A 14,819-nucleotide genomic window follows, 5' to 3' on the forward strand; every position below is an offset into this window, starting at 1 on the left:
AACTACAGTTGACCCGTGAACAACACAGGGGTCAGGGGCATCAACCTCCTGCCCCGTTGAAAATCTGACCATAACTTCTTACTCTCTGAACACTTTAGTCGTTCCTCAGGAACTCGGAGGACTGGTTCCAGGACCCCCACAGACACCCAAATCCTTGGATGCTCAAGTCTCTTATATAAAATGGCGCAGAACGCCGCATACAGCCAGCCCTCTGCATCTGCAGATTCCTAACCGCGGATTGAAAACACTGTTTCTGATCCACGGCTGGTTGAGATGGAGAGTGTGAAACCCAGGATATGGAGGGCCGACTCTATATTTCCTGAGCAAAATCTGCATAGAAGTAGATCTGCACAGTTCCACTCTGTGTTGTTCAAGGCTCAGTTGTGATTCATGTACACACAGGACCTGGCACAGAGTGGGAGAACAATACATGTTATCTCTTCTTTCGGAAGGTAGAGGGCTCAGGGATGGCAGTGTTTAAGAGGCTGCGAGGGATTGGCAGAAAAGGTGGGGGTCTCAGAAGTGCGTGGCACAGACACCCAAGCAAGCAGGCATTGCTGGGGGAAGGAAATGGTCGACGATGGCAAATGCTGCCAAGACGACAAGTCAGAGGAGGAATTCAGGGGCGGAGGTCACCGATTTAGTGGGGTAGTTTCAGGAGAGTGACAGGGACAGAAGCCAGCAAACCCTGAATCAGAGAAGGAGTGGGAAGTAAGAAAGGAGTGAGCGAGGGCAGACACCTCTTGGGAGGAGTGGCTGAGAGTGGGGAAGAGATGCAGGGAGGCCCCAAGGACAACTAGGAGACATGGGGCCTTTTATTTTTAACTCAGGAGCCCCTGAGCTTGTTTAAATCCTGATAAGCAGTAGCGATTGCAACCCCTAGAATAAAAGAAAAAGCAATGAGTCTATGCTGATATAAATAAATAAGTGAATAAGCAAATAAGTAAGTAAATAAGTGGAGAAGGAAAAAAATTTTTCTTACAGTAAAATGGTACCTAATAAAGGTAAAGAGTATGCTAAAAGTGGAAAACCGCCGTTTGTCAACTACCATAGTAGCAATCGTTTCAGACAAGAATCATAAATAAATGCTAACCCTAGAGGATGAACAGATTTACATAGTCTCATAGCTCGACCTCGCAAGATATTGAAGGGAATGATAGTATCTTTACAGTGGAGACCCTGGTAAACACCACCTTAACCAAGTGATTCAAGCTGACACCAAGAGCGATGGGAAGAACCAGCAGCACGTGCCCCCTGATACCATGTACTGAGGATGCATCGTTCCTACAACATTCCTGTCAAAGATGTATGACCTGACTTGAATCACGACGAAAACTCAGACTAACTCACACTGAGGGACACTCTAGAACACAACTGGCCTCCGTTCTTCAAGAATGGCAAGGTCATGAAAAACAAGGACAGACCGAGAAAAGGTTCCGGATTGAGGGAAGCTAAAGAGACGGGGTGCCGAAATGCGATCCCTGATCCTGGACTGGATGTTTGACAGTGAAGAAGAATGTCTTTAATGAATGAAAACTGAATAGGCTCTGGAGACAGCAGCACCGTGTCAGTGTTCATTTCCTGGTTTGCAAACTGTCCTGTGGTTACGTAAGAGAATAATCCTGTTCTCGGAGATACACAGAGAAGTATTTAGCAGTGGAGGGGAATCACGATGGAGTAAACGTGGTAAAAAGTTAATATTTGGGCAATCTAGGTGAATGGTATTCAGAAATTCTATGTACTGTTCTTGTAATTTCTCTGTAAGCCTAAAGTTATTTCAAAAGAAAAGTTAACAAAATGGTTAACTTTTGTTAACTTTATTACTGCCAGATTTGGAAACAAATCTGGCAGTAATAAAGTTAGGCATATCTCGCTTTATTGCGCTTTGCAGATATTGTGGATTTTTAAAAAAAATCCAAGGCAAGACCCTCCACTAGCAAAAAGATTATAACTTGTTGAAGGCTCAGATGATGGTTAGAAATTTTTAACAATAAAGTATTTTTTAAATAAGGTATATACATGTTTTAGACATAATGCTATTGCACACTTTATAGACTACGGTATAGTGTAAACATAACTTTTATATGCACTGGGAAATTAAAAAACTGTGTGAGTCACTTTATTGCAATATTAGCTTTATTGTGGTGGTCTGGAACCAAACCCACAATATCTCCGAGGTATGCCTGTAAAAATAGTACCTAATATCTCTTGAGTGCTTCTGTGTTCCAGGCACTGTCCGGTGTCCCAGCAGTCCTGTGAGACAGTGAATGTTATTATGCTAGCCCCATTTCACTGAGGAGGAAACTGAGGCTCAGAGCAGATGAGTGACTTACCTGGAGTTACATAGGGAGAGAGGGTAGAGCTGGGGTGCAAGAGACAAGCTGATGAATGGGCTACTGGATAAAGCAGGTTCCTGCATTTCCTTCCTAATGGCCTCACTATCTTGACCTGCCATGGTCATGGTGACTGCCTCTCCCATTAGACTATAAGTCTCATGAAGCCGGGGCTGTGTCTCGGTCATTGCTGTGTCCATGGTACCATCCCAGGGCCCAGCATAGAGGAGAAATCCAGTACGTTTATCAACTAAATACCTGATCTCTATTTATAACAATGATACTATTATAACTATTAACAATGATAATAGAAATAATAGATATATTTCATCTTCGAAACATCCCCAAGGACTGCTTTAGCTCATTTCGCAGATAAGGTAACTGAGGCTCACAGAGAAGTCTCTGGCCCAAGGCGGGCAGCCAGAAGAACATGACTGGCACTTGGCACCTCCACTCGTCTACTTTCAGCACCCACCTTCTGGAAGTCCTTCTTGGAGATGAGGCCACGGGGATCAGTGACGTAGTCCTGGAAGGCCTCCGAGCCCACTATGTCCTTGAGTTTCAGGAACATGTCGAAGAACTTGAGGATCATCTCAACGTTGGATGAAGATTCCACCAGCATGTCTACCATCTGCCGGGCAATCATGCCGTTCACCACGTTCCCTGTGGGCAGCCCCAGGTCAGTTCCGCTCGGCAGAGCCTCCACTCTGGAGTTCCATGGCTTGCCTCCCTCCCCGGCTTGGGAGCCACCCATGGCTCCCCAGGATCCACTGTGCTGGTGGTAGCTTCCCTGGCTGGCTCCTAAGCCTCCCCTCAAAGGGCGTGGGTCACTTTCTGATCTGCATCAGCATCATGTGCGAACCTGGCTGATCCTGTCTTTGTCCACCTCCCTCAATAGCTGGAGGAGTCATCAATAAAGATAACAATGGCAAAAGCTAACGGCAGGTGACAGATGCCATGCCAAGTGCTGTGCTGGCACGATCTCATCCTTGTAAGAAAAGTGTGCTACCATCTGGTTTTACAGGTGGATAAACTGAGACTCACAGAAAGTCACACACTCAGAGTTACATAGCCAGTAAGGGATTGAGAAGGATTTGAACCCAGACATGCATGACCTCAGAGCTCACATACCTAAGCCTTCCATTAGCCCACAGAGGCCAAGTAGGTCCATAGATGAGGGAGGCAGGCCAAAGGTAAGGCAGCAAGGGAGAGGTGGAGACTGTGGCTAACTGGGATCCCACACATTCCTCTAAAGCAAACTGGCTTAAGCTTCTTTTTGTACCTTTCAATTTTAATACAATTTCAAATTTACATGTGAGTTGCAAAAACTGTGCAAGGGAACCCTCATATATTCCACATTCACCAATTGTTTATATTTTACCACATTTGCTTTATAATTTTCTCTCTCTCTCTCCTTCTCTCTCTCCCCTGCCCCACCTCTTCCCTGAAGCATGTGAGGGTAAGCTGCAGGCATGAGGCCTTTTTTATCCCTAAACGTTTCAGTTCATATGTCTTAAAAGATAAAACGTTCTCTGATATAATTATAGTAAGTCATCAAAATCAGAGTTAACACTGATATAATTCAGATCTTTAATTCAGTCCAGTTGATTTTTGTCATGTGAGAATGTGGGCCCAGAGTCACCAAATCTTTCAATTTTTCAAGAAAAGCTGGAGATCTGATGTTTAAAGGAAACCTTCTGAGTCTTTAAAAGCTAATAACTAGTTACAAAAAAAGCTGAAACATTGTAGGAGAATTAATCATCACAATATTGTAACAGCAAAATATTTTTAAAAACTTGAATGTCTATCAATAGGGGTATGGTTAAATAAATCAGTATAACTGACATGATGGAGTACTATAAGGCATATCAAAGAATGAGGACACTCTTTATGAAAGAACCTGTATAGAAAAAATTCTGTCTACTAGTTAAATTGTTTCATTAATTGGTAATAAATTAGTAATCACTAAGTTGTGGGGATACTTGTTAGGCAGCAAAAGTTAACTGAAACATTTTGCAAATAAGTAAATAACTATTAAGTACATAAATTTAAAAAGTGTCCAGCCCGCCCACCTTATTAAGATTCCTCTGGGGATTCAATAAACTAATATATGTACAATCAAGCTCTGAAACATAATAAGTGCTCACTTAGTGTTGCCGAGCTTGTTAATGTGACTTTCATTAACCCATCGACCCTGACATGATGTCAGATGGAGGTTGAAGCTTGGGGTCTCCTGGGTCTCAGAGGGCCATTCTTGGGCTTGTCTGTATCTTCGTACCCTCCCCTTTCCCCATCCACTGGCTGTTTACCTTCCAGTAGTGACAGCAACATCACCACCATGTCCTTCTGTAGATCCAGCAGCTCCTTCAACAGCTCGATCTGGCTCGAGTCCTAGAGATGCCACATCCCAGCTACATGAGGGCTGGTTCATGCAGAGATGCCTCCGCCACCTCCAACTGCTTCTGCCCCTCCTCACCCACCCAGCAGGGCGTAAGACCTCTTTTTTCTCCCCTCTTACCTCCGAGGGGACCCGAGTCCAGACATGTTCCTCGGAAGCAGGGGAAGGGGCAGAGAGACAAGAGTGTGGAGGTGGGTTTGGCATTTTGGGGAAAGCAGGCCCAATAGGTGATGTGTAGGGGCAAGGATCTAGCAGACGAGGAGAACTGAGAGGAGTATGGGGTTCAGGGAGCAGACGCTTGGGGTTGAGACAGACGGAGACGGACAGGGGCAAATACTGGGGTCAAAGACAGATCTAGGAAGGAATGGGAGCCGAGCACCGTGACTGGCCTATGATGGGTGCTTGACACATGTTTGTTGAATAAACGTGTGATGGGAAGAGTGGGAGTCTGGGAAGAAGACTGGAGGACACAGCCATGTGCTTTCCGGTTAGCCATTTGAGAAGAATGTGGGGATCCACTGCCTCCCCTGTCACAGTGCCTCATGTAGGGTCCACAGAAGCTTCTAACATGGTCAAAGTTCTGCCTCACAGTCCCAATTTGTATTAGGTTGAGCCCGCGGGTATCCTATCGCCAATATTTAACCATTTTTACCTGCAAAGTGATGATTTCATATGGTTCTATCTAACAAAATAGAGGCGGGGGAAGGATAGTGGAGAAATGAGATGTAAGGCTCCTTCTACCCCAGTGCTGGTTCTAGAGTTGCTGATTCTAATCCTAACATGTTTCCACAGCTCCAAATCTGACTCTAACATTCCAACATTTCAATATCTCAAGATCCTAAGGTAGATGGGCACCTGTGGTGTGCCTGCCTAGGATCCAGCCCTTACTTCTCTTAATTCCACTTTCAGAGAGTGTGGGGCAAAACTTGTCTTCCTGCTTCTAAGGGCTGGTGTATGACCAGGTCTGGCCAATCAGAGCCTTCTTTCTCCTGGCCACTGTGATTGATTTAGGGATGGGCATATGACCTATTAGCCCAATCAGAGAGAATTGCAGGTCTTTTCCTGGAGCTCCCATGAAAGAGAGGTTCTCTTCACTCTGGAGCTGTTAGTGGGGTGCATGGAAGCCTAGGGCACCATTTTTCCAACCCCTGGGGAGAACCCGCTGGAGAATGAAGCCAGACAGGAGAGAGACATTTCTGCTGATATCACTCTAGGCCCTGGATCTGAGATGTGAACTTATAAATTTTCCCCCACCCCCAAAGGCCACCACTTTGCATTGGATTTCTAGCCTTTACAACCTAACTCTATACCATGGGTGATGAATTAACACGGAAGGGTTTAGAACTCTACACTTGAGATAACAACAGTCTCTAGAATTTTAAGATTACACCTACAGCCTGACCTCAACTGCACTGCCACTGAGGAATTGCATTCCCAAGTTCAATTCCTTTCAAAAAACCAGATGATACTAGACAGGGTTTCTGCCAGCCTCTGTGGCACATTTGAGTAAATTTTAAAAAAGGCTCCCCTTCTTCAAGAAAATTACAATAAATACACAGAATACTTTCCTGCCATCTGCTGGAAAACTATTGTAATAAATACACGGATATGCGATGTCTAGGATGCGGATGGTGCTCCTTAAGATGGTTAGCCCGGTGCAGTGTACATGGCAGCTTCGAGTATGTTTACCAGCCGCAAGCAGAGCAAATGGATAAGGTGTTCATGGAACACTGACAAGGCTGCAGAGGGGCGAGGGCGGTGGAGAAAGGGGAGCACGAAGATTCTAGAGATGGGAGGTGGGGCTCGACAGGCACCTTACATCATGGATGCCCGGGATGGGCGTCATCTGCCGCAGGCAAGATAAAGAAGCAAAACAGTCCTTCAGTCCCAGGCCCTATCTAGAAGCCCGCGGGTATCCTATTGCCAGGGCGGTCCGAATCTGACACGATCTCATCAGAAGAAAAGAACACCAACCAATCATAGAGGAGCTCCGGGCCATAGGGGGCGGGCCCAAAAGTCAGACCAATTGAAGTGTGGATGGAAAACCATCCGATTGGTGGGGGCAGAGGAGGAGGTGCGGTCACGCAGAGAGACCATCCCTAAGGAAGAGGGATTAGGCCTGGGGAAGGGAGCCAGTCTAGAACACTCCTGGAGCGTCTGGGTGAGACTCGGGGCAGGACTCGGAAACGAGCCAGTTGGGGGTGCCTGGAAGCAGCTAGATGAAGAACAGAGGTGCCCGAACCTGAGCGAGCTTCATCATCATGTGGGCAAATACGTGCAGGAATCCCACCACGGCGTCCCAGAGGCGGCTGTGCGCCAGGCTCTGCTGGTTCCCGGTGCAGGGGCCCTGGGGGGTGGGGGTGGGGGAGCAGAGGGCAGCGTGAGAACCAGGCCCCGCGCGCGATGCGGGACTGCCCCGCCCTGCCCCAGCAGGCGGGCCCTACCTGGATGTACTCGGTGAGGCTGTTGAACACCTGTTTAGCTACCGACATGGCCTTAGAAAAGTTCCTCTTGCCTTGCTCCTCAATGACATCCTTGCCGGAGTAGTACCAGTAGAAGTCGCTGATGGATTCCTGGGGGCCCGATACGATGTGAGGGGGTGGCTGGGCCAACGATGGCCCCCCAGTCCTCGACCCAGGTCACACCAGGACGGCCTCACATCCTCACCTGCAGCCGCAGAAGGTAGTCCACTGTACAGATGATGATGTTAATAGTGGTCGTGTTCCCCGTCTGTGTCCGTAGGTAGTTTTGGAAATCTAGGGAGATGAAAAGTCATTCATTCATTGAGAATCTACCATGTGCTAGGGGAGGTGAACAGTGGGTCATCTATTCATTTATACAGTTAGTGTTTAAATAGAGTGCCTATTGTATGCCAGAAGTCATGTAATCATTAATTTATTAACTCTTTACCAAGTACCTATTTTGTGCCAAAGGAAGAGGGAGGATCATTTACTCATTTATGTCATAAATATTTATTGAGGGCCTGCTATGTAGCAGATGTGGTGGAGGGCCATTTATTCATTGATTTTTTTCCCAAAATATGTTTCTTGAGCATCTACAATGTAGCAGAGGGACATGGAGATTTAGTCCTCCATTCATTTCCAAAATTTTTATTGAATGCTTACTGTGTGCTAAGGGTGATGGAAGACTGGTTATTTCTTTATTCGTTTATCCAACAAATATTTATTGAATGCCTACCAAAAGCCAGAGGAGATGAGCATCTATCATTTATTTGTTCATCTATTTAGCATTTACTTTGTGCCAGGCACTGTTCTAGGCCCTAAGGATACAGCAGCGAAAGAAAACAAAAGTAATAAAATCCCTGCCCTTGTGAAGCTTATATTCTCATGTTGTAATTTTCAGGAAATTCATTTTACATTGAGAGCCAGTACACGCATTTATATATACATATACTTGGAACAGAAGTCTCACATACCCTTACTATGTGCCATGCACTCGGATAGTTTGTGTCCTGTACTAGTCTCGGTAACTATAAGGATTCTGATCTCAACCCACTGAATCTGTAGGTCTCAACCTCTCAACTTTAGCTGCCCATTAGAATCACCTGGAGGCTTTTTTTTAAAAAAAAAAAACCCAGTGATCAGGCCCCACCCCAAACCAATTGAATTAGAATCTCTGGAGGGTGAAACCTGGGCTTTAGAACACTTTAAAGCTGCCCAGGCATACCAATGTGCAATTAAGGTGAGAATCTCTGCAATAAACTGATTCACAACCCTCTTGGTGCACTGGTTTCCATTATTCAAAAAATGTTATTCTATGGCAGAAAGCTGATAACTGTTAGAGCTGAGCGATGGGTACTTTGGGGTTTATTAGACTATTTTCTCTACTTCAGTGTGTGGTTGAGAAGTTTGGGAATGATGATGATGATGATGATGATGTTGATGATAATGATAATAAAACACTGTTCATGGGTGACAGGGGTGGTAGTGAGGAATACTGGGCAGAATGATCAGGGTCGTGATGGAAATAACCCAGGGAGCCGGAGGAGCCAGGGGAGGTGGCTCACCCAGCCTGGGTAGTCAGGGAAGGCTCCTCTGAGCTGAGACCTGAAAGATAAGTAGGAGTTGGCTGCATGAATTCCAGGCTGTGCAACCTCAGGCAAGTTATTTAACCTCTCTGTGTGGCACAGACTTGCATGTTTCCCCATATGTAACATGGTGGTCACAGCAGACTCTATAGAGCTGTTATGAGGTTTTAATGCTTTAGCATACATCAGCAGTTCCCAACTTTTTGGGCACCAGGGACTGGTTTTCCTATGAGAATCTAATGCCTGATGGTCTGAGGCGGAGCTGAGGTGGTGACGCTGGCACTGGGGGGCAGCTGCAAATACAGATGAAGCTTTGCTTGCTCGCCTCCTGCTGGGCAGCTCGGTTCTTGACAGGCCACAGACTGGTATCGATCTGTGGCCCGGGGTTTGGGGACCCTAGGCATACATAAAAGATTTAGTTTCCTGGAACCTGTAAGAAATTCACAGTCCTGGGCTCCACCCCAGAAATACTAAACATAAATTCTAGGGTGAGGCCTAGAAGTCTGTATTTTAACAAGGCCTCCAGGTGATTCTTAGGCCTGCTTAAGTTTGAGAACCACCTCTGTAGACCCATTTGTCAGTTGACCAATTCATCAAATTATCAAGGCAATAAACACAAACTTCAGTGAAGTCCTTTTAGTGTTTATAGCAATGCCATGGTGCACAGGATGGCTTTAACAGCCCTTGAAGGTTTCCCCTCCCCCCAAACTCTTATTTTCCACCTGACTTCCCTATAGCCACTTCGTAATCGCTGTAGCAGGCTGTGCCCATTTTGCCTGGTTTCACATTATAGACAAAGAGTATATTCAAATATTCAAGATTTTATAAGCAAATGTACAGGTTTTCTCACCAACCTTGTTTTCTAAACCCTTTGTGTTCATTTAAGTCAGACTATGTGCGTAAATGGTTAGATATACAGCTCCCACTCTTGTAAAGAACTCTGTCAGCTGAGAACACTGTCACAGACGTGAAAATGAGCAAGAGACAAACCTTATGTCTGCTTTGAATGGCATTGAATACTCAAGGCATGTAAGGCATGTGAGATTTGAAAGGTATTTCAAATATTTATTTGATTGGTCTGGTTCATAAAATCGACAAATTTAGGCAGAGGACTGGATTGCAAATTCGTTGGGAGAGAAATCCCACCCACGAGAATGTTCTCATTTCCAAAAGTTCATAGACCCAGGGAATAAAACTCATTTTAAACCCAAAGTCTGATTCCACCTTAGTAAAAATTCAGGAAAGGAAACCCTGGACATGTGGCACAGAGGTAATAAACCTTGAAGAAAAACTAGTTGTGGACTTAAGAGCTTTTGATAATGTAAAGCAATAGATCAAGCTTTATCCTTCGTTGAAAAGAAAGGAGTGAAGGTTAGAGATGGTTACGAATCAGTTGCCTTAAAGAACACTAGCCAAGTGGGGTGTAGCTTCTATGGAAGTTAGATTTACAATTACTCCCATTCTTGTAATGAAGCTAATTTCTGGGAAGTCCGTGGTTTCGTAATCACCTGCTAAGCGTTACAACCACAACCTTGAGATTGAAATGGCATTGGGTAGAATGTGTGACAGAATTTGGGCTGTTCCTTTAATGTTGTAAGCTATGCGTGCCATATGGGGTTATATTTTCTCACCGACAGTGTGTTTAATGGACTTGTCACTCTTGGTCTGGTTAAATCGCCTGAACCAGAACAAATGTTGTGGAAACTCTTGCTTAAGTGAAGAAAGACTCTGTGGTCCTTCCTCTGGGCAAAGTATTTTATAAGCGAAATTAGTAAGTGATTCTAATAGATGCATTGAAAAAGGCTTGCGATTTTTTTTTTCCCCTCTACAGACCCAGAGTTTGGAAATCCACCACATTTACTCAATTTCAAAATGGCCATGGGAAAATGGCAGGTGGCTAATTGCTCATTTGGCCAAGCTGGCTTTTGGCAGACTGCTTTTGGGGGATTGGACTAGCCAGAAGAAGCGAAAGTGAAGCAAAGTGGCTAGATTCCAGAAATTCAAGAGAGATTTAGGAAGGTGGGTGGACTGCGCTTGACCCTGGGTGAAAGTAAAGGATGAAGGACAATGTGGTCAAAGATGGGTGGTGAGGTCATCACTGATAAGGGGAGGAAGTGGCTGGAGATGAACTCAGGCAACTCTTCCAAACCGACCCCAAACCTCCATCTCCCTCCACCCCACCCACCCCTCCTCCTCACCATTATTATGCCCCTCGCAGAGCAATTGCAGGAATCGGAACAGGTCTTGGGTGAATTCGTCATCTGCCATGACCTTCTCTCCTGGGTGGAAGAGTGGGGCAGGACCCAGAAGGGGTCAGATGCTCCAGGACACAGTACGTGCATGCAGCACTGCCCATGCACACTGCACACACATGCACAAAGCATAGGGGCACTGGGAGGAACAGCCACCACCTCAAACACATTGTGAGGGCCACGGACATCCATGACACCAGGGGGTCCGAATCTCAGAATCCACGACATCAGCACAACGAGACTCGAGGGGCCCTAAGTCATGAAGCTGGGGTCTCAAGTGTCTTTATATAACATCAGTGTCACTCTGATGTCACCGCTTATGTGACGTCCAGGAGTGTATACCCAACCCAGCAGTTTCAAGCAGCTGGTATCTCCCTCAGCCCCTGTCCAGGGCTGTGGGGTTAATGGGTTATGGGGTTGGGGGTCACTTTCATGCTAAGGCTCTGAGTAGAGGGTGACGGGATTGAAAGCCAGCCAAATTGGCTCAGATGCCTTGAAAGCAGCCAACCCAGGAGAAGCAGAAGAGGAGGCGTGTCAACATGAGCCTATTGGAACTGGTATCGGAAAGAAGCCAATCATGGAGGGCTGCAGGACAGAGAGATGAGGAGGCTAGACAGTGAATGGGCCAACCAGAGCAGGCGCGGAGGCCGCACACACGCCAATCCGAGTGGAAGCTGGGGCCAAACAATTCAGTTGACTGATGGGAACCGCTGACCCGACCAATCCGGGTCGCGCTTCAGAGAGCAGGGCAGATGGGAGTGGGAAAAACCCCACCCCGGGACTGCGAATCTGGGTCCGGAAGTCCGAGCACATCCATCTGGAAAGGGATCTTTGCCGTCTTCTCTAGCTTCTACTTTACATATGAGAAAACTGAAGCCAACGGAACGTAACTGACTCGTTCATAGTCCCAGGTGTTGTTAGTGGCTAATCTGGGACTCGAATCTTGGACTCTGGACCCTGACTTCAAGACTTTCCGCCCGACACAGTGACCCGCTGAAGGGTTCCTCCCTCCCTGGATGTCCCAGATCCTCAGCCCCCAGGTGGAGGGGGCGGTAGGGATTAGAAGGGGGGCGTGGCAGCGTAGCACAGCAAGGGGAATGGGTGGGGGAATTACCGTTCTGGCGGTTGATGACTGGGGCAGCCAACAGGATGGGAGGAGGAAGCAGGAGAAAAGAGGGAAAAGAGAGACAGAAGGAGACAGACACAGAAAAACACACAGTGACACACGATCAGGGACGAAGACAGACATGGAAAAAGAAACAAGAGTGAAAGACAGCAATAAGGAGACAGAAGGAAGCCACGAAAAGAATGAGAAATGATAGTAAAAGCATCGGGAAAGAACGAAGAAGGATGAGAGAGAGATGGACAGGTAGAGATGGAGAGGCAGGAGGCGAGGATCAGGGCAGAAAGGTTAGACACGTCACAACACGGCAAAGAGGAGACTCGATTAACCCGGATTAGGGACATTAATGAGAGAACAGCAACCAGGGCGGGGGTTTGGGGGTATGTGAAGGGTGGAGTCCGAGTGATGATGGATAGGAGAACCCAGGATGAAAACATCAAGGGAGGGGACCACGGGGAGGAAAGACCCTGGAGGAATGGCAGAGGGCAGGACTGGGGACCACTGCATGGGGCAGGGGAGGGGGAGACCTGGGGATGCTCTTGGGGAGGGGGGTGCCTTGGAGAAAGGGAGCTCTGAGCAGTGTCGGGGGAGGGGGCGGATCCTGAAGGAAGAGGATATCCCAGGGAGAGGGAAGCCCAAGAGAGGGCCTCACCAGTTCCATCCTCGTTCACCATGCCCAGCCCCTCTGCCTTGTTCTGTCTCTCGAATGCATTGAGATCCAGGACGCTGAGGGAAAGAAAGGAGAGACAGGGAGATGTGCGGAGGCCTCTGCCCTTCTTTCTTCCAGAGCCCTGCAGCGCCCCACAGGGGAAGGTGGAGAGCCATGGTAAACCAGGAATGAGCGGAGAGGAAGAGGAAGCAGAAACTAAGAGTGGGCAGAAGCTCTGCAGCTATGAAGTAATGTGGGGCGAGGATGAAATATGTACACATTGAAATCGGGAGGATACGGAAATCATCGATTAGCAAACGCTTCGTTCAGAGCGGTAGAGAAAGTCGGTCGACAGCAAGAGGAGCACGGAGGCAGACAGTTGTAGAGTCACATTAATAGGGGTCATCAGAGAGAGCCCAGATCTCCTGGGGCAGGTGCCTCTTGAATTGTCAACCACCTCTGATTCCAGATGCCTGGATCCATAATATAACTCATTCTTGAAGCAGTGGCCTTTTACCTCCCTTATTGTTGCATGTGAATTCTTATTATAAACTCCTTATCATTGAGCTGGTCTGAGTGGGTCTCCGTTCCCAGAACCAAGAGCGGAACTGGAACTGGAAGTGGTACCAGGGGTGGGGGCACAGCCACACCAAACGGCTTCACTGTAAGGTATGCACTAGAGCCTACCTGCATGTCTGCATCAGCGCCTGGATACTCTGGAAGAAGCCAACTTCCTTCTTGTCCTTCAGATAATCCAACATTTTCTGCAGAGGAGGCGGGAGAGGAGGAAGAACTGGGAGTCACACAGGAACCTCCCACCTTTTTTGGTGCCCCTCCCTAGTCCCTTCTGTTACCTGCTGCACATCAGCATTACCCCCATTTAAGATGGAGATGCCCAGCTTCAGGGTGGAGGACACCATGGCGCCAGTCTCTCCTGGAGATGGACAAAAGATGGTCTGCTCAGTTTGGGAGCAGTATTCTCCACCCACCAGAAAACAGCCTTCCAGGAGATGTGAGAGAAGCGGGTGAAGGAGTGTACAAGGGAGATCGTGACTGAAGGATGCATGAGAAATCGCAAGGCAAGTGGAACATGCAAGGGCTGGGGTGTGTGTGCAAACCATAGGCATGCAGGGGGGAGTGGCAGCATAGCACACTGGGTCCACAGGAAACGGATGGGTTAGGGAGAGTGAAGACAGGATGAGTGTGCTCAGGAGGAGCCGGATGCATGTGGAGGACACCTTTGCAGGCACTGATCATCTGGAGCACCATCTCTGCAGCCCCCCGGTTGTGCAGCCGCGCCTGCTGGTACAGGAGCCTCTGCTTCTCCATCTCTTTCTCCTGGGGTAGAGCCAGGCCCGCGGGGCTGAGTGAGTCCAGACTCTCCAGCCCAGCCTTTTCCCTCACAGACTCGTCCTTCTTCCCTGTGTTCCTGCTCCAGCCACATCTGCTGGTTCATTCTTTCAGCTGTGAGCCCCCTCTAGCCCTTGGGACTGAAGTCTGTGATTTGCCTCTTGTACCTAGTGCAGGGCTGGGCATGGTGCAATCTTAATCTGGGCCCACAGACCTCCAAGAGGTCGATGGATAAAATCCAGGCCGTATGTGAACTTAAATGAGGAAAACAGTGATATTTTTATGTTTACCACCCTCTGAAATGTAGCATTTTCTCCCATTATAGATGAGGCCATAAATCATAGCAAAATTATCGGAACTCATGGTTGTGTCACCAATAAGGATCACAGATATTTCCATGTCACATGTTTATAGGTATCTCAAAATTCCACTTATATTCATCACTACTTATCAATTATAGTAGCTATTGGACCCACTGTTAGATCTTGTTATTTGACAGATTAATAAAGAAGTACAGATATTACCGTATCAAAAAATTTTAAATAATATTTTGATAGCTATGTTTTGACATCCACTATTGTTTTATTTTAGTTTTGGGTGTACAGCATAATGGTTAGACATTTATAAAATTTACAAAATGATCCCCAGTAAGTTTTAATATGCTTA

The 14,819-nt window shown here is 47.0% G+C and overlaps 1 protein-coding gene across 1 annotated transcript in view; it reads right to left on the reverse strand.

Moving 5' to 3' along the window:
- Positions 1-14,819, reverse strand: part of RYR1 (ryanodine receptor 1) — a 106,363-nt gene that overhangs the window by 22,852 nt on the left and 68,692 nt on the right. The window contains exons 78-88 of the mRNA XM_039854913.1: positions 14,042-14,141; positions 13,658-13,737; positions 13,491-13,567; positions 12,807-12,880; positions 12,146-12,163; positions 10,978-11,058; positions 7,399-7,487; positions 7,176-7,304; positions 6,974-7,078; positions 4,643-4,724; positions 2,809-2,996 (exon numbers count right to left, since the gene is read on the reverse strand). Of these exons, the coding sequence (XP_039710847.1) occupies positions 2,809-2,996; positions 4,643-4,724; positions 6,974-7,078; positions 7,176-7,304; positions 7,399-7,487; positions 10,978-11,058; positions 12,146-12,163; positions 12,807-12,880; positions 13,491-13,567; positions 13,658-13,737; positions 14,042-14,141 (1,023 nt within the window). The remainder of the gene's footprint in view (positions 1-2,808; positions 2,997-4,642; positions 4,725-6,973; positions 7,079-7,175; positions 7,305-7,398; positions 7,488-10,977; positions 11,059-12,145; positions 12,164-12,806; positions 12,881-13,490; positions 13,568-13,657; positions 13,738-14,041; positions 14,142-14,819) is intronic.

The sequence above is a fragment of the Pteropus medius genome, unplaced genomic scaffold (assembly GCF_902729225.1).
Source record: "Pteropus medius unplaced genomic scaffold, Ma_sr-lr_union100, whole genome shotgun sequence".
Taxonomy (NCBI): Eukaryota; Metazoa; Chordata; class Mammalia; order Chiroptera; family Pteropodidae; genus Pteropus; species Pteropus medius.